General features: G+C 32.6%; 2 protein-coding genes across 7 annotated transcripts; one reads left to right on the forward strand and one right to left on the reverse strand.

The window, feature by feature from the left end:
- The first annotated feature begins 1,325 nt into the window (after window positions 1–1,325).
- LOC141711895 (BEL1-like homeodomain protein 1) lies at window positions 1,326–5,822 on the forward strand. Of its 3 annotated transcripts, XM_074514594.1 has the most exons (8): window positions 1,327–1,593; window positions 2,105–2,161; window positions 2,445–2,581; window positions 2,657–3,172; window positions 3,257–3,600; window positions 4,044–4,417; window positions 4,535–4,595; window positions 4,686–5,822. In XM_074514594.1, the coding sequence occupies exons 4-8, from the start codon at window positions 2,755–2,757 to the stop codon at window positions 5,487–5,489; spliced, it is 2,001 nt and encodes a 666-aa protein (XP_074370695.1). In that variant the 5' UTR covers window positions 1,327–1,593; window positions 2,105–2,161; window positions 2,445–2,581; window positions 2,657–2,754; the 3' UTR covers window positions 5,490–5,822. The 3 variants fall into 3 exon arrangements, with proteins under 3 accessions (XP_074370693.1, XP_074370694.1, XP_074370695.1); XM_074514592.1 differs by having other exon boundaries at window positions 1,326–1,593; window positions 2,657–3,600; XM_074514593.1 differs by lacking the exon at window positions 2,105–2,161 and having other exon boundaries at window positions 1,326–1,593; window positions 2,657–3,600.
- A 478-nt stretch (window positions 5,823–6,300) lies between these two features.
- LOC141711896 (BTB/POZ domain-containing protein At3g05675) lies at window positions 6,301–10,233 on the reverse strand. 4 transcript variants are annotated; one of them, XM_074514595.1, is made up of 5 exons: window positions 10,112–10,233; window positions 8,694–8,960; window positions 8,505–8,555; window positions 8,327–8,372; window positions 6,301–7,901 (listed from the first exon to the last, which is right to left on the reverse strand). In XM_074514595.1, the coding sequence occupies exons 4-5, from the start codon at window positions 8,336–8,338 to the stop codon at window positions 6,594–6,596; spliced, it is 1,320 nt and encodes a 439-aa protein (XP_074370696.1). In that variant the 5' UTR covers window positions 8,339–8,372; window positions 8,505–8,555; window positions 8,694–8,960; window positions 10,112–10,233; the 3' UTR covers window positions 6,301–6,593. The 4 variants fall into 4 exon arrangements, with proteins under 4 accessions (XP_074370696.1, XP_074370697.1, XP_074370698.1 ...); XM_074514596.1 differs by lacking the exon at window positions 8,694–8,960 and having other exon boundaries at window positions 10,112–10,204; XM_074514597.1 differs by lacking the exon at window positions 10,112–10,233 and having other exon boundaries at window positions 8,698–10,077.
- Window positions 10,234–19,808: the final 9,575 nt, after the last annotated feature.

Raw genomic sequence — 19,808 nt, forward strand, 5'->3', positions numbered from 1 at the left:
GATCTCTATAAATAGGATACGTAACCACATTACATGATTACATGAACTGATACTTGACAAAGTAGATAAAAACTCGCCTTATATTCATTTATTAAAGATTGATCATAAAAGCCCAGCAAGCACCACAAACAACCTTCGTCCCTAAATACCATTTTTATTCAGTCTACAAACCTCCAAAATAATGTTGTACCAAATTCTCGCAATAACAATAATAAATAGTTTTTCCTTGAATTTTAGAATAAATATGCTCTTTTTATTATTTACATGTTTTGACAAAATATTAAATAATAAAATTATATAAATGTGAAATTATATATAAATATCAAATTCTCAATAATTTCTACCAATTTCTAATTAATAAATATTAATTAGTGAAATAAATTGAAGAGTGAAAGTCAATCCAACTGAATTATTTTGTCTACACATTTAATAGTTAAAATAGATGCATGCGTGTTATGTTATCTATTATGGACCAAATGCAATGACATTAATAGTGTATTTTGAACATTCGTTCCGAAAATAATTAGACACTACGACTTTAAGGTGCATATATAGCATGCATGCATTCGACATACGACACAATCAGCACATAACAAAATTTCATGCTTTTTCCCCGATAAGAAGACCAAATTAAATGTTTACTGATCAGTAGACTTCAACACCGTGTACTTCTAAAAGATTACATCCGAAAAGAAATGAGGGCGGGAAGGCCCGGTATAGTACGTATATTATTAATTTTCTTCCTTGCTGCACGAAACATAAATAGATTAGTAGTATAATATTAGGGTTTCCTAACTAATGATTAATCCGCATGAACATTGTTGATTAATCCAAGAGTCACGAGCTCCTCAGCCCCGTGTATGCACAGCGGAGACAAAATGAGTAAAAATACATACATGTAAAACTCATATAGAAAAAGTAGAAAACAATAGTAGGGCTAATAACTTTAGAGCATTAAAGTAGTAGGTGATACATATACCGGTATATAAGGTGGTTGGCCCTGTGTTGCTTGAAAATTTAAATGCTTTATCTTGTTCGAACGATGACATCCAACCAAATATAAAGGGCAAAAAAAAAAAAAAAAGGACAGGCGACTGAAAATGAATGATTAAGGCATCAATGGACCCATCACTCTAAGTTGCACATTCTTCACCATCATCTCCTTTAATCCTTTCTTATTATTATCTTAATCATAATTTTTACTTTAACTTAGTGATTAAATTAAGAAAAAGAGAGAGAGAAAAAAACCTCACACGGAAACAGACGTTTCCTCGTTTTTCAGCAGTTTATATCTTCTGACACATTGATCGTTTATAATAATACTAATATAGTAGGATTGCAGTACTGTTTTTCTTTTTAAAGAAATACTAATAAGAGAACCTCTCTCTCTCTCTCTATCTCTCTCTCTCGCCATCAGAAGAAGTCGTATATATGAAGAACTAGAACTAGTAGCTCAAATTCTCTTCCTCTTCTTCCCTCCATCATCAACATCATCCAAACAAAAGCATCTGGTACTGGATGCATCAGATGATATTTAAAACTAAGTACTGTCAAATCAGCCAAGTGATTTCCGTTTGTTCAATCTATTCCCAGGTACTGCTCATCATTCTACGTCATTAACTCACATCTATATCCGCAAAAGTTGGAAAGACATGTTTGATCAGTCTTATTATGTGTTTTGTTGACGTTGTTACTTGTTTAGAGATTCTATTGCAAAGTGATTTCATATAAAAGTTATAGTCATGATTTGTTAAAAAATAGGTAAATTTCTTCTCTATTAATCCGCTTAGATTTCTTCGATTATTCTGCATGGAGTTTGATTCAGGTAATTTTAAAAGACTGCATCGACGAAAACGATTAGATATTTAGATCAGATGAGAGAGATGGATGGATAGGGATAGGGATAGGGATAGGGATAGTTGGATATATTATTAATATTAGCTTGGAGAGTTCTAAATTTGTAATGAAGTTTTCAGAAACAAATACAATTGTGGTGTATTCATAAGTAGGGTTGCAGATGCATGCTAATATCTATAAATCTGGAGTCTGGAAATGAGCAGTAATGGCTGCTACTAAAAGTTACCAAACCTATGTCTGATTGCAGAGGGTTGATTGGTGATGGAGCACGTGTACACCAAAATTTCTATATCATCTGCACCAGGTTTCTATTTACTTTATCTGATCATCCTCCCCCTTTCTCCATCAATCCCCAACATCCTTTCTCTCATCTCTTTCTCGGTTTACACATATCTGAAGAAGAAAAAACTGAATATATGTTAAAGCTTCTAAATTCTGGGAATTCTTTACTTAATGGTGATTTTAATGTTGGGTGTACTTGCCTGATTTACCCTCGTGAACTATGAAGCTATATATGATGAGTAAATGCTTTCTTTAATTTGCTTTTTTGATGAGTTAAGTTAATGCTTTGTGTTAATGTATTTCAGGAATTATCTTATCAACTGAGTGGACACTATTACAGATCTACTCATCCCCAATTACTTTTGACATTAGTACCTAGCTACAGGCCAAACGGAGTTTAAGTTATTAATTTACCACCATTCATATACATCTCCTATCATAGGTACTATATTCTTACATAAAATGATGTGTTATGCACAATCGTATATGTGAAACTTGATGTACGTAGCCTTTACAGTGACAGACGAGAGGAATTAATCGGGAAGATCGTTGTCAAGTATCGTCAGTGACAGACTAGAGAAAGTAATCGAGAAGATTGTTATCAAGTATCGACTGATGGGGACATACTTTCACGGGAACTCAGAAATCCAAGGCGATGGCTCTCAAACTCTAATTCTCATGAATTCGGGATACAACCACAACCTTGGAGGATACTCTGACAGTACTAATCATCAGCCACCGCCTTTGTCCAACTTCTTCTTCCTTAATTCCTCTAATTCCAATGCTACGACCAATCTAAGGCACGCGCCTAATACTGATCAGTCTACCCAACATTTTGTCGGCATCCCTCTATCAGCCTCACAAGAAGATCATCCACATCGTCCATCCATTGTCCATGGCCAGCAACATGAAATCTCCACCCTCCATAGTTTTGTTCCTCCTATGCATCATTACGGCTTGTACAATCAACTTGATCTCACGGCAGCACGTGAAGCCACGCCTTCAAATCAGCAGCAGCAGCAGCAGCAACAAGGTTTGTCCTTGAGCCTATCTTCCCAACACCCTGGTTTTGGACCTTTTAGAACTGAAGATAGTGAACTTCCATCTCCTGCTCCAGCTATTTCTCCAAAAAGTACCACCAACGATGTTCAGGTTGCCCAGGCCTCTTCATCAGTTGTATCCTTGAACGGTGTGCAGAGTGTGCTGTTGAATTCTAAGTACTTGAAGGTTGCTCAAGAGCTTCTTTATGAAGTTGCTAACGTTGGAAAGGGATTGCAGAATATTGATCAATTAGGTAAGCCCGGCAATGGGAACTCAAAGACCATAAAGGGAGGATCGACCGGGGGAGAAGGATTAAGCCGTGAAGCACAAACACGCTCGAAACGCAGTGTTGAGCTCACAACGGTGGAGAGACAAGAGGTTCAGATGAAAAAAGCAAAGCTTGTCAACATGCTTGATGAGGTAAGGATTGGCCACATTACTTTGATTAATATCTTCCGAAGCATATTAAACTACATATTTGCATGCAAAGAAGGTATAATATAAAAAATATTCGTATAAATGGATTAAAGTAATATTTACAGATATGAACATATGACTTTCATGTCAAGAAACATATTATTTGCAAGAGAAGTAGATCATATCTCCCTCCTTTTAAGTAACATCAGATCTTTTCAAGAGTTCCTTTTTATATGATAATGTGTCAGAGTTCCATTACATTTTCTGTTGTATTCAGGGTCAATAAAATTAAAGTAAGATTATTCCTTCCCTTGTTTTTTCTCATAATAAAAGCCAACAAACATGGTCTAAAACTGGTTCACTAAAATTTTAATTTCTCAGTTCAGTGATTGCATAAATAAATGAAATTGTTTTTCAATTTTTACTTTGGTGTATGAAATTTGTAGGTGGAGCATAGGTACAGGCAATACCACACCCAAATGCAGCTGGTGATATCTTGGTTTGAGCAATCAACTGGCATCGGCTCTGCAAAGCCATACACAGCCTTGGCTCTGCAGACTATCTCCAAGCAATTCCGGTGCCTCAAAGATGCGATAATGGGTCAAATTCAAGCTGCAAGCAAGAGCTTAGGTGAAGAAGATAGTCTAGGAGGGAAAACGGAGGGTTCCAGGCTTAAATTCGTCGATAATCAGCTCAGGCAACAGAAAGCTCTTCAACAATTGGGAATGATCCAGCACAATGCTTGGAGACCCCAGAGAGGGTTGCCAGAACGTTCTGTTTCGGTTCTTCGCGCTTGGTTATTTGAACACTTCCTCCACCCGTAAGACGAGTTTAAATTATTTAACCTCGTGCACTCTTCCATTTGCTTCAAACAAACCAATCGTTTTTTAATAAGCAAGAACAAATTTGATGAATATTTGTTGATTCTGGTGTGCAGTTATCCCAAGGACTCGGACAAACATATGCTCGCAAAGCAAACAGGGCTTACTAGGAGTCAGGTGACCTTGGCATTGTTTTACTTGTCCAATGCTTCTAATGATTATGTAAATTACATGGTGAACTGGCTAATAGTATTATAATAATTACAGGTGTCTAATTGGTTCATAAACGCCCGAGTGCGCCTCTGGAAGCCAATGGTAGAAGAAATGTACATGGAGGAAATCAAGGAGAATCAACATAATGGATCTGAGGGGGAAACTAGAAAAAATGAGGCTGGTGAAAAATTGTCATCAAAAGCTAGAGCTTCAAGTACTAATTCCATGGAAAACTACGATACTCCCACAAGCCAGAATGCCCGGCCATTAATTTCTGTATCTACAGCTTCGGCCTCACCCAATGGACTAAGCATACGAAATCACTCAGGCTTTTCTCTCACTGGATCCTCAGAAATGGAGGAAATGACAAGAGGAAGTCCTAAGAAACAAAGAGGCACCGGGACATTACATTCTTTAGGTAATGTTTCATTGAGGAACATGGAGTTCAAGCCAGAGGCCAACAATGAACAACTGTCTAAGAAATTTCACACTGATCAGAGGCAAAGCAGAGACGGATTTACATTGATAGGAAGTCCAACCAACTACATTCAAGGATTTGGTTCATACTCGATTGGAGATATTGGAAGGTTTGGCACAGAGCAGTTTAGTGCACCTTATTCAGCCAATGGCGTTTCTCTCACTCTTGGTCTCCCACATGGTGAAAACCTCTCTATGTCCGGAACCAGCCAAGGTTTCCTTCCTGAGCAGAACATCCAAATAGGAAGAAGACTGGAAGAGGGTGAGTTCGGAGCTGTAGATACTCCCACATCTTCACATTCAGCAAATATTTATGACAACATGGATATCCAAAGCCGCAAAAGATTAGCAGCACAATTATTGCCCGACTTTGTGACTTAACAAAGAAAGAAATATTGTTCGGTTTCACTGCATTCTCCGGTCACCTTCAATGGGAGGAGAAGAAATTGAATAGGTAGTGCACAACATGAAGGGTGTCTCTAAATAGTGCATGGCTAAGAACCGTTTGAGTTCTTAAAAATAGACTAGCTAGTTTAGTACTTTAGTGTATACTTTATGTGGTTGAGTATTGTATATACCTTGGTTTTTGAATATGGGTAAATGGATGTGTACAAGAATTGTGTAGACTTAGTAATTTTGGGGGATGGTATAGAATATATTTTGTAATTATAAGTTCTTTTTCTATATGGGAAGAATAAATTTTGAAGTTCAATATATTGTTACATTTTAATACTTCTGGCACTTAGTTCTAGTGGGAGAGCCAAATGGTCACTACATCAATATATATCAGCAGGATCATTGTTAGACTATTTCATCATTTTTTTTTTGCACAATAATTGTAAATTTGTAATTCACTCTATTCAAATCACTGATCTAAACCTCTTTTCCTGGAATAGATCACACAGTGAGTGAAAAGGGGTAGGGGAACTACAATTATTCTCACTTTACGGCAAGCCTGTATATCTATTCAGTTAGGTAAATCAGGGCGGCCTCTACCTTTTTTTCATGATTCGTCCGAATTTTGGAGGATGAGACGGACAATATTTCGGTTTAGTCAACACAAAATTTACAAAAAAAAAAAATAATCTTTAATCTAGGTATATAAAAGGTAGCACAAAATAAGAGGCATGAAGACTCCAGAATTAAAAGAAACTATCCAAAAATATTAGAAGTTAATTTCGGGGCAAGTAGCTTTCGCCTATAACAAAGTTTCAAATACTGATTTAAAAAGTTGAATATCTCCAATTCATTTACACAAAATATGTGGTCATGCCTTGGCAGCACATTATATACTAGGGCCAAGGGTCACTAACGACTAAACTACCAGTTCTCTTAATCCACCCAACTCACTATAACAAAAAGCAAAAGAACAGAGAATCCATATAGTAGGTACATTCTATTCTAGGCAGAAAACACTGATAAGCCTTCCCACTGATTGTTAAAGGGTGTCAAAATTAGTGCGGGCATACATGAATTAGAGGAGACTTATACGAGTTTCCCAATACCATTGGTGCCTCCCATTAATGCCAGCCTCTTGTTGGCAACCTTAGATCTGTAACACCACACCTCAAACGCCTCCGTTAGGTCAGGGTACCTAATATGCTTGTTTTTCAACCACTCGGTCAAAATTTCTGCTTGATCTCCCGAAGGCAATGCAAGGATTATCGAAACAAATGCAGACTCCAAGGATTGCCATATCTCTAAATCCACTTTCAGGATCGGAACATCCTTACTATCACTTCCAGGAATTTCAGTTAAAGGTTTAATGACTCTGACAAATGGAAGCCAAACTTTTACCATGTGAAGACGTTTTACAGTAGGCATAATAACCGTGCCATATCCTATTGCCTCTAATACCTTGGCAGTCACCTCAATAACCTTTAACTTGATTTCGAGGGTATCACTTTCTGGACATAATTGCTCAACAACTTTCACTACATTTTCAGATGCCTCTACCCAACTGCTGACTAGTTCCCTCATTAATTCCAACTTGATCAATATTTGGCAAGCCCAAGACAAATCTGTCAAATAGGTTTGAAGTAAAAGCACGCTACATATATCATAGACTGAATCTTCTGCTGACAGCATGGAGAGTACTAGGTTTTCAAATCTGGCTAGAAGTTCCATGATACATACTTTAGTTTCTATCTTTATCTCCTCGTCGGCAGTAAGCAGAGGGACATCATCATCTTCAGTTAGCATGTACTCCAGCTGCTCCTGAGCTGATGTTTTTAGGTCAGTCAGGAATGAAGGAGGGGATGAAGTGGCAAATCGAATAGCTGAGAGGAAAATTTTCTTTATAGCTGTAGGATTCACAGGTTGAAGACGAGCAAGAATTTTTTCTGCTTGTGATCCCATGCTCGGTATAATATTTAAAATTTCTTCCTCCTCCGTCTCTTCCCAGGGAACTGCTTCCACGTAGTCCACACAAGCGGCAATAATTTGAGGACATCCAAGCTCCACGGCTACACGGAGAATACCAAGTGCATTTTTAACACCGGCGCACATATCAGTTACTGCATGAATCATATGAACGTAAAAAAGGCGAAGGACAGTAATGTGGTAGTCAAAATCAGAGTCTTGGCAGTAAACTTCAACACAGTTACGAGAGTCCAGGATCTGACATGTGGGCCAATTTTCAGATAATCTGTCAGCAAAATACTTGCTGTTCATTACAAGGATGTCGGAATGACAGTATATCCACTGATCACGGCTATCGTGTGTTCGTAGTCTTACAACAACATCACTGGTTGATCGATCTCCTATCTTATTAGCACTCCTAGATAAACTTTCCTGGGTGATGGAATAAATGTCAATAATTGAAGGGAGAAGGCATTTATGATTTGGAATACTTCCTCAAATCCTCATAAAAAATTTAAATATCAAGAATTTATTTATGTAGTTATTATCATCGTCTAAGCATTGATAAGAGAGGAGACTTCATTCTATAAAGACAAGAATGTTGTTGGTAGACTGACCACAAACTCTTGATCCAGCAGTACATGGGGCACTAAGTAGAAAGTTCAACATAATATAAATCAACTTTAAGCTATCAAGAATAGATTTCAACAATGTCAACCTTAATCATTCAGGTTGTAGATAGTTAAATTGTTTTCTTTTGTGTGTGTGACTATGTGAGAGCTGGAAAATTTATCCATACATATATATATATATATATATATAGAGAGAGAGAGAGAGATAGGATAGAGAGCTCTTACAGCGGGCTCCATTGACAGTTAGCTTTCATCCACTAATAACCGAAAGCTAGAGCATTATTTCAAGTAGTTAATAAAATAGATATTATCAGTGTCAACCATAATTTCCACATTTACAAACTAAAAATGGTGTGAGCGTGCATGTGTGTGTGAGTGAGAGAGAGAGAGAGAGAGAGCTTACTCTCCATTGGTTCTCAGCACTAATATGCACAAAGTTTACCCCTTACAGACCCTGTAGAGTGAACCAGAACTGATATCATAATTCGAGATATTAGTAGGAAAAGCACAAGAGTTTTTTTATACAAGAAAAATCTGAAAGCAATAAGAAATTTTAATCAAATCGCAGCAAGAAGTCATATGTCAAACTTACTAACAATATTTCCTATATAGATTGGTATCGTCCTTCCCATTCATCCTTTTTAAATTAATATTGGAAGAGACTACGGTACTGTTAGTCTGTTGACCAGATGTAGAGGCGGATGCGCGACATTAGAAAAGTGTTGCACGAACTTGAAAGCTTTTGATGTGCAGATGCCTCAACAACTTATGATTATAACAGCCACCCAGAAATATCAGTCACGGGAAGGTAACTCCCGCTAACTAGTCTGTAATTACGAAGTCCGCTCCTGTTGAACGCCTGATCCATATATGATATTCTATTGTTGAAATTGTTACTTTCTGTAAACCCAAGACTTACTACACAATCTTGTATATACAATATAAACTCTCTCTCTTTAAGGGCACTCTTGTAAATATGGGAAGTGGGAAGCCTCGAATCTCTAAAAGGTATTCTGATGAAATCACTACTTAGGAGCTTAATAGATCACACTAATTATGACTTTGTCCATAGGAACTAACAAATGGAAAGAAAAGATAATTTACATGCCAAAATAGTTATAACAAGAGATGAACAAATGAATAGAACACAGTGAGGGTTTTGACTCCAAAAAGTGTTTAGTACATTATCTCTCCAGGTAATAATAGTAAATTGAATTTCTGAGTTTAAGTTCATGTCAAGGTTCGGTGAGCATCCTCCACATTCCCATTCCCCCAACTATATTTTATCTAATGTATTTCACTCTAAACAACTTCTGTTATATGTGAAAAGTGAACATTATAACATAAACATTAATTTACCAAGCTAAAGCCTATCGAATAATACGCTATCCAATTTACCCCTCCTAACACTTTGAAGTTTTGACCAACAGCCTCATGGTCCGGTCTCCCTCACTCTTCCAGAATGCTGAGAATTCAAACCTTGTCAAAAACACAGTGTGTGTTGTCTACTAGAGAGAGTGTGTTCAATTACAAAAACATGGTATAAGTTTGAACCGTATTGCCCTCAATATTTCTCAATTACTTAATTTGGACATTACTACTAATTATCGCCCAAAGATAGGTTCGAGTCGTATTTTCCCCAACCGAGAAAAGGGCTATCGAGCGGGGGAAAGTGATCCAATTATAACAGCCTCAAGGGTTTACGAGAGCTTGTAACTTAACACTACCTAACAAGTAAAGGCATATCTATCTACAAGTAATGGGTCGAATTGGCAGCAATAATCGAAAAACCTAGACTACAATCAAATAACACCATCTTATTAATGTCTGATTCAGAGTACATACAAGTAATAAGCTACAATGCATATATCAAAAAACAAAAAACAAGCTATGAAACCCTCGTCTAATTTTAAACATAAAACTAAAGATTCTCAGTGTGTAATTACAGCTGGAGAATATACGATGGTGAAATTAAAAAAAGAAAAAAGGAATAAAAGAGAGTAATATTACCTTTTAGCTTCTAGGTTGTCTCTGTGAACTGGGCTGTCATCGGCTACCTCCTCTATTTTTACCACTGTAGTTACTGAATTAAAAATTTGGACTACAACAATAAATTACGCAGTTACACAATTATTCGTGTTTCGTCTCTGGGCTTTTATGACTCGTCCCACCAAAACATATGGGCCGAAAGCCCGCCACAGAAAAGAGAATGAACGACGAGAAAGAGATGTTTTCTGAAATAAAGAATTTAAGTAGTTCTGTAACTCATGGGAGGCACGGGTATACTCTAACCTCGGTTATTATAAAAATTTTATTATAAACTTTTTATACATACTTGTTAAGTGAAATACATGTTTGTAAATGGGGTATTATTATGTTATGAGTAGTTATTTACGTCTCCATACAAATACAATAACCTCTGTTGTGATGACGAGTTTCTTCAGTTTGTGTACTTTATAACTCATGCGAGATATAAATATTTTTAAACACACGTGCGTTAATAACCTATGTACATGTTACATCAATGAAATATATGTAATTTTTGTGCTATTAAATTAACTTTCTTCCAATTTTGTATCAGACAACTAATAAATGATGCTCGTAAAAGATATATTTGAAAGTGTTTGAAAATTTTGAATTCTACGATTACTGTCATTGAGTATGAGTATTCATTATTTGAAAATATCATGTTAATTGATTAAGAAGAAATTAAGTTCAATTATATTATTTACCTTCATTTTCATTGTTCGGTGTGCATAACGAACGTACTCTATATATGAATACATTTTTATTCTTTTTAATATATGAATAATAGTCAATAATGAAGTAGTAATATATATATAATTATTAATGATCAGTGAGTTAGATGTAATTAATATATAGTATTAAATTTGATATTTATTAATATTTATTTATGGGGGTAATTAAGTAATTTTAATTTAATAAATTGTCTCAACTAACCCCCTATTTGCTCTATTATATATATAATAGATGTCATTAAATTTTAATTATCTTACTAAATAATTACTTATAAATACTGCATCCGTTTCAAAAAAACTCGTGTTTCGTGAAATTTTAAAGTCAAACAAAGTCCATTTTGACTAACAATTAATAAGTGATATTACATATAAAAATAATAATAAGTATATTATTAAAGTGTATTTTTGATCTACTGTTATCTTAATTTTTTAAATTAAAAACTACTAATCTCTTCTATGTATAATAGAATAACGTGGTGATTATATTTCTGAGATTAAAAAGTCACATTGAAAAAAATTAAATTATCCTTATTTTTAATATTTATATAAAAAATGTGATTTGTGTAAATTGAACTCGAGATTTTTTATTCACCTATACAACCTCACACCATTATACCATATTGTCACATGTGATTTTTATTATACACATAATATGTAAGTGTGCTAAATAAATATTTTATTTAACTTTAAAGATAGTTACTTGAATTCCGCAAAAAAGGTAGTTACTTGAATATTTGTACAGTTAATTTTAAATAAATGAATTCTAGATAAAAAGTTGGGTATAGTACATAAATGGATTATTATATTATTTATTAATCATTTTTTAATTTGAAAATATATCTCATATATTTTTAACATATTTTTTATTATAAAAAGTAATTAAAATCTACATATATAATTTTTAAAGAAAATATTGAAAATATAATAACTTATATATAAATAATCTATCATGGTATTACATATTTAGATAAATTCGAATTATAATAAGTAAATACATTTTAGTTTATTTTGAATTTCAAATCAAAACTTGACCCATTATTCAAAAAATACTCGAAATTTGACTACAATACCCGACCGAAAAAATATCGTCACATTCTACGTTTAATAAATTTAAATTACAAACTTGGCGAAAATATCTTACCAATAATGTGAATTTTTTTAATATCTTATGTTAATATAAATTAATGTGATTGAGGTATTTATAGGATCAAGTCAATTGATTATTTGTATTAAAATTACTAACTTGACTAGTAGTGCATTATTATTTTTGGGTCTTGTCCCGATTTTAAAAATATTTGATATGAGATCTCACGAAATTTGTTAAAACTACAACGATATATTAAAATGATTAATTTTTTATTTTTCACTTTTTAAACAATTGGCTTTTTAAAAAATAATTATTTCAAATAAGCAATATTAATTAACAAAGTTAATATTATTTGCTCTAAAACAACAAACAAATATCTTGAATTATTTTAGTATTTTGAATTATTTAAATAAAAGTTAAATATATAATATACTGTAGCATTTGATTCAATCCATTTTACGATATTTATTTAAAGATTTTTTAAGAAAAATATTGAAAATAGAATCACATACATATAAATAATTTATATGTGCACTACATATTTTGATATGTTCGAATTATAAAGAGTCAGCGCAATTTAGTTTATTTCGAATTTGAAATTATGTCTTGACTCATTGTTCAAAAATAATTAAAATTTGACTACATGACTCGGCCGAAAATACATCATCAATTCTAAGTTTAGTAAATTTAAATTATAAGCTCGGCGAGAATATCTTACCAATAATGTTACAAAAGGTCAAAATAATGTTGTTGTGGACTAATAAAAATCAACGGCAACACTTTTGTGGTGTTAGTTTCTTCGTCGTTGCCCTAGGTATCAATGGCAATATTTTATATACCTATCCCAACATCCCAAATTTGTGTAACAAAAAGGTACAATATGGTGTAAAAATGGGTCCCACAACAGGGTTTCATGTTCGAGGCCCACCTGCAATTTTTTTAATATTATACAATTTGTATATATACTCATTTTCACAATCAAAAATGCGATATAATAGCTTAAATATATATTTTTCATTGCACAAATATAATCATAAATGTCATTGCAAAATTCATGATTCTCAACTTTAAAATAAAAAAAAAAACAAAAATGATGGTTTACAAGCTGTTACTTGAGAAAAGGTAAGTATATAGAAATTGTCTAACTAGGGAGTCTATAAATCTATATCAAGTTCTTCCGCATCTTTGTAACCACTTTCTCTTCGACCTTCATTATTGTCAACAACGATTTGCCTTAATTTTTTGGTTGTGCGTATTATAGTCGTTTTCACCTTCAAAGCTTCTGGGGACTCTTTTTTAAATGTGGGGATAGCTTGCTTCATTGCCCTTCTCATATATTTCGTGCATATTATGCGTAAATTTCATCATTCCACCACTGTTGACCCTGTGTCAGATGGCCAGGGTAGTCCACATTCTAAACGTATTAAAAAACTATTGTCAATAATCGATGAGAAAAAAATATCCAATAAAGAGACAGAGTAAAAGAAGGAAAACCGAGATTATAGTTCCCAAGGATAATTATGCAAGTTCTGAATTGCAAAGTAGTGTTGGGACTGAGATACAAAGAGTAGACCACATCTTTTAGTGACATATTATACTCTATAGTGCCATATTATATCAGTATACTAAACTATAAAAACTAGGTGTGTTCTTTAGCTACTTCTTGAAACATCTATAATGATTGTATAATGTACATGTCCCTTTTAAACTGGGAATGGTGAAAGGTATTAAAATTTAGTGTAAAATAATTTATGAGCAAGGAAGCAAAGGTTTAAATCATCTTGTATGAAAATAAAGAAATCAAACATATTGACATACTCTGTAACCAAGAATCCATCTGTCAGTCCACTGTCAGTCCACCAATGAATATAGCCTGTTGTTTATATTCACCCGTTTTAAAGGCAACCTTCATAAAGCAATGAAATTTTGATATTGGTATATAGAACAAATAAAATTCCAATGTAACACTTACCAATAATAAGAGCCAAGTGAATTTTTTCTTATACACTGCACAGGTTAACCCATTTCAAGCATGGAAAAAAGATTATTACTCATATACCAGACTCGAACATAACAAGTAACAGCCACCAAAATAAAAAGGCAGGGCATGTAGCATCATCTATCCTTCTACTACTTATTCAAAGGCTCACATAAGATATATTCCCTATTTTATTACAAGTCAAGGCTTCTTATCAAGTTAAACTTTTCAGTTTTTCAAAATCGACAATATATGTCTTTTCTAATACAATTAATAACCCCAAATGTACACCGGGAATAGCTACAAGAAAACATATCTACATTACTTTCTTGGTAGTAATATTTCAGAGTGCAGGAAAGCAAAGACTAGATAAAGTGCAGGAAAGCAAAGACTAGATAAGTAAGAATTAACCAAATCACCCCTTAATCTTCATATCTTCATTTTTTAACAAAGTAACACATTATCCACATTAAGCCCTCGAAACACCTTAACATCCTATCTGAACACTTTATCAATCTCGAAACTTTCAAAATCACTATAATTTCACATCACATCCCTTGTTTTATCATACCAATCACATATGCCCAAATAGATCATCCACAGTTTTTTATTTATCAAAAATAAAGCTAACACATTTTCCAACTATAACAACTAATTATAATTCCGATAATCGGATCGAAAACACAAACTCAAATCACATTTCAAAACAACAAACCCTTCAAGAATTCAGTAAAATAACAACATAAACTAAAAATCAAACACCAAATCAAAATCTAAAAACACACACAAGAGTGTTAATACAGACTTGAATAAACTTAGGGCCATACTTAAACATAACATCTTGAAACTGGTTTTTTTATTATCAGGGCCAACATTACTTCCGACAAGTTCTGTCGGATAATTGGCCATTTTAGGACCAGTAGTGGAAGTAGACTTATCAAAACGACCTCGTACAATGCCTGAAAACCAAGAAGCACCTGTTGAAGGAGACCTAGTTGGCGTTGTAGTCATGTTTTTTGAAGAGAATTCGTCTGTTGTTTAGAGAGTGTGTATTTAGATCCCTTTCTACCCTTTTCCCATTCCATTTTCCCTTCACGCGCCATTTTGCCCGCTTATCTATATTTCAATACATTTTAGATTTCACTGGATCTAGTGCACTTGATTTCAGATTTTTTTATTTTTTATAAAATAATTTTCTTTTGTAATTTTGATTCAAAAACATATGGTGATAAAAAGACTCAAATAATTTAATAAATTTAAAATTTATGCTTATATTGAATTTAATTTTTATTAGAAATAAATACATCTATAAAAAAATTAGTATAAAGTTTAATTTTAAGTGAGAAATATTTAAAAAGAATTGAATGCTATTATTTAATTTTAATTATGAACATACAAGTTTTAATTTAGATTTAACTTTAAATTAACCTTAAGAATTATATTAATTAACTTAAACATTTATTATTATTTATTTTAAAAAGAAATACAAAATTTAATTTTTATTTAATGCTTATAATTATGTTTCAGTTATTGATTTTAAAAGTATTACAGAATTTCTTATTTTCTGTATAAAATAAATATTTAAATATATATACTTTATTAAAATCTAATGATTGTTTATAATTCATATTCAGCAACACTTAATCGTATATATAATAACATCTAAAATCAGTGTTGTAGTAGAGTGTATTCAATATAGTTATTACAACATTTTTAAACAGAAATACCATATCTAATTATTGCAGAGATCCATTTATGGCATAGTGCCAATTTTAGAATTATTCGGAATTTGATACGAGCTACCACAAAATTTGTTAAAACTACAATGATATATTAAATCGGTTTATTTTTCATTTTTACTTTTAAAAAACTAGCTTTTAAAAAAAATTCTTTTAGATAGACAATATTCATTGATGAAGATAATATTATTTTCTCGAAGGCATTGTACAAATATTTTGAATTATTCAAATAAAAGTTATATATATATATACTGTATCATTTGATTCAATACATTTTATGTTATTTAAAAAATAATATATTTATTATTCAATAATTTGAAGGAATTAATTAGTTCAACTAATAATTATAAAACTTTATCGAATTGAAATATATTTAATTTTAGGAGAATAATATATAATATTATCAAATTATTATATGAAGAAATATTAGAGTCGTAATGAAAAACACTTAAAATGGTTTAAATAATGATATAATTACAACTTTTCCTTCAAATTCTTCAAAAAAATCATGAATATCAATAATAAGTTTTTACGATATATAATTTATTATGTTACAATTATGATTGATACTTGGTTGCGTAAAAAAAGATATAAATTGTTTGTCAGTGGTAATGTGAACATCATATATAAATTATTGCAATTTATTTATTATATAATTTTATTTTTTGTATAATTATAAACGCATGTTATTTAAGTAATCAATTGCCTTTCTAGATGTTAATAATGATTATACATGTACACAAATCAGATATTTAGCATATAAATAAATGAAACCATCATAATTTACTAAAAATGTAACATGCGATAATTTACATGCTGACACGCGCACATATAACTTAATCTTACTTTGTTAACCATACTGGAAATAAAAAACTAACATTTTTCCATACATACATGCGTTGAATTTTAAAAACTAACATTTTTCATTAAAATCAACTTTTATATTAACAGTAGTGTGTATTTTACATTATTATATATTATGATTGCAAGTCATTCTGACTTCAGTTATGCATTTTTTATTTTTTTAAAATTGATTAAGTTAATTTTAAGTTAGTAGTGAACTCAGTAATAGAATAGCTCGATACATATAGTTTATTTAAATAAAATTCAAAATTTTTGGTCAACTTTGTATTCAACATATACATTAATTTTTAACTTTTTATTTGTAAACATACTAACGACATTCTACGGATTTTAAACGTAAACTGACTAACCTATTTGTATTCATTCATTAAATATAAATTATACCCAAACAAGAATATATAATTTGCTTAATGAGCTATATTGTTAGATATATTTGAGATATCATGTCTAATATGATTCATGTTTAGTTTTCAGATCTTAACAAATAGGACAAATTAGGACTTACTGAAGTCAGGACTTACTGGAAGTCAGAACTTAATATCAGAACTTAAGGTCATATCAGAACTTAAGTGCGAAAAGACTTACAGTTAAGGAAGGAAGCTGATTTACCGTAGAAGATCAAGACTAAAATAAAAGAAGATATGCATGGAAAGAGTTAGAAGACTGGAAGACTTGTAGAAGATATCTGATTGATATATTTTAGGAGACAGAATTTTATTCCATATCAATTAGAAGTTATCTTGTAACTGTGTACTATATAAACACAGACTTAGGGTTTGCACTATATGTATTATCATTATCGAGAAGATTATATATTATAACCTAGCAGCTCTTAGTGATATTTATTCATCACTGAGAGAGAACAACAGTTCATATTATAACAGAGTTTATTTAATATACTTGATCTTTGTTACATACTTGTGTTAAATCGATTTGATTGTATAAACACTGTATTCAACCCCCTTCTACAATATTGGGTGACCTAACAATTGGTATCAGAGCTTATCTGTTAACACACATACAGTAAAGTTCCAAACTATCATGTCTGAAGAAGCACAAACTCCAACCAAGCCCACCAAAACTCAAAACACTCAAACCCACAGTCGATATGAGACTATTAGGGTTCCCATACTGAGACCTTCTGAGTATCCCATATGGAAAGTGAAGATAGCTATGTTTCTGGAAGCTACAGATCCAGAATAACTTGACAGAATTAATGAAGGACCACATAAGCCTACCAAGATCTCTGTTGTAGTTTTTGATCAACCAGCAAAGACCATACCAAAGGAGAAAGGTGATTACACAGCTGAAGACATCTCATCAATTGCCAAGGATGCAAGGGTAAGATATTTGCTGCACAGTGCCATTGATAATGTCATGTTAAACAGGGTAATTCAATGCAAGACTGCAAAGGAGATATGGGATGTTTTGGAGACAAGATGCCAGGGAACTGATGCAATCAAGAAGAACAGGAAGACTATACTCACTCAAGAGTATGAGCACTTTGACTCAAATGCTGATGAGTTATTAACTGATTTATATGACAGGTTTGCCAAACTCTTGAATGATCTGTCACTGGTAGACAATGAATATGATATTGAAGATTCAAATCTAAAATTCCTTTTAGCTCTTCCTGAAAGTTGGGATTTGAAGTCCACTACCATAAGAGACAACTATGACCTTACTGAAACTACTCTTGATGAAATTTATGGTATGCTCAAGACTCATGAACTTGAGATGGATCAAAGGAGCAAGAGGCATGGAAGAACGTCAAGGAAAGTTGCTCTTAAAGCTGAGGAGGAATCTCCTAAAGTTGTTGCCTCAAAGAGGGGCAAAGGAAAGGCTCTCATCATGAAGTCTGATTCAGAGTCATCATATTATGATGATGATGATTCAAAAACTGAAAGTTTACCTGAAATGGATGTTGATGAAGAGATGATGAAATTGTGTGCTCTTATGGTGAAGGGTATCACAAAGATAGCTACAGGAAATTCAGAAAAAGTAAGAAGTTTTCCAGGAAAAGTGGAAGTTCTGATAAGAAAGGATTCAAAAAGTCTGAAGGTAAAGGAAAGTCTGACAGAGGAGACAACTCAAATGTCAAATGCTACAATTGTGGTGAAAGAGGCCACATATCTCCTGACTGCAAGAAAGGAAAAAGTGACAAAGGCAAGGCACTTGTCACAAAGAAGAAAAGCTGGACATACACTTCAGATTCTGAACATGAGGTGAACTATGCCTTGATGGCAAATGCTGATGGCAGTCCTGAAACTGCTGAATTAAAGGTACCTCAAACAACTTATGATTTTCATACTGATGATATTACTGAGTTGAGATTATATCTTAAAACCATGTTCATTAGTTATAGAGATCAGACTTTAACATGTGAAAGATTAACATCTGAAAATCTTACTTTTAAAAATAGGAATGACTATTTAGAAAAGGAGTTAGTTTTTATTTATCAAACTAAGAAAGAAAGAGATGAGGCTTTGTATATTAGAGATGAAGTGTTAAAGTGGAATGAATCTCTAAAAGCTGACTTAGAAAAGGAAAGAGAGATTATCAGAACTTGGACTAACTCTGACAGAACAACTCAGAATTTACTAAGTAGTGGAAACTGGAAAGAGGGCTTAGGTTATGGAGATGATAAAAGTGATAAAGGAACTGAACAAATTGAGCCAATTATTGTTAAACAGACTGCTAAGCCAAAGGTAAATCTTGTTAAGTTTGTAGCAAAAACAGTAAAGTCTGATTCTGAAAAGATGAAAGAGTCTAGGACAGAAGTCAAGGAAAAGTCAACTTCTGACAAATTAGAACAGGATAAACCAGCTGAAGTAAATATAGGCTTAATGACAAAGAAGCAGCTTAAGCATAAGCTGAAAGAGATTAGGAATGTCAACAAGGTAAAGAAAGCTAGGAAAAATAGGAATGGAAAGAAATGTGTGAATAAAAGCAATAATTATATGCCTGTTCCTAATGCTCCTAGAAAGAAATTTTATAACTGTGGAAACTCTAACCTTCTTGCGTCTTTTTGCAGGAAAAATAAAGATATAAACTCTTTATCTCCTAAATCAAGAGTTAAGAGTCAGTCTATTAGGTTTAAGCCACAAAATCCTTGTTTTCATTGTGGTAGTTTATGGCATTCCATTTATACTTGTAAGGAATATCATAGTTTGTTCTATGATTATTATCAAATAAAACCTTCTTTGAAGAAAATTAGTATTATTCCTTCTAGTGTAAAGTCTGATGCAAAGTCTGATATAAATTCTGATAAACAACATGT

Source organism: Apium graveolens, chromosome 3 (genome assembly GCF_009905375.1).
Source record: "Apium graveolens cultivar Ventura chromosome 3, ASM990537v1, whole genome shotgun sequence".
Lineage (NCBI taxonomy): Eukaryota > Viridiplantae > Streptophyta > Magnoliopsida > Apiales > Apiaceae > Apium > Apium graveolens.

What these genes read in the sequence shown, in the direction of transcription:
- LOC141711895 (XM_074514592.1), top strand. Translation starts at nt 2,755, where the DNA reads ATGGGGACATACTTTCACGGGAACTCAGAAATCCAAGGCGATGGCTCT. An exon ending in TTGTCAACATGCTTGATGAG is followed by an intron (nt 3,601 to 4,043) that starts GTAAGGATTGGC and finishes TGAAATTTGTAG; the next exon opens with GTGGAGCATAGGTACAGGCA. An exon ending in TTTGAACACTTCCTCCACCC is followed by an intron (nt 4,418 to 4,534) that starts GTAAGACGAGTT and finishes TCTGGTGTGCAG; the next exon opens with TTATCCCAAGGACTCGGACA.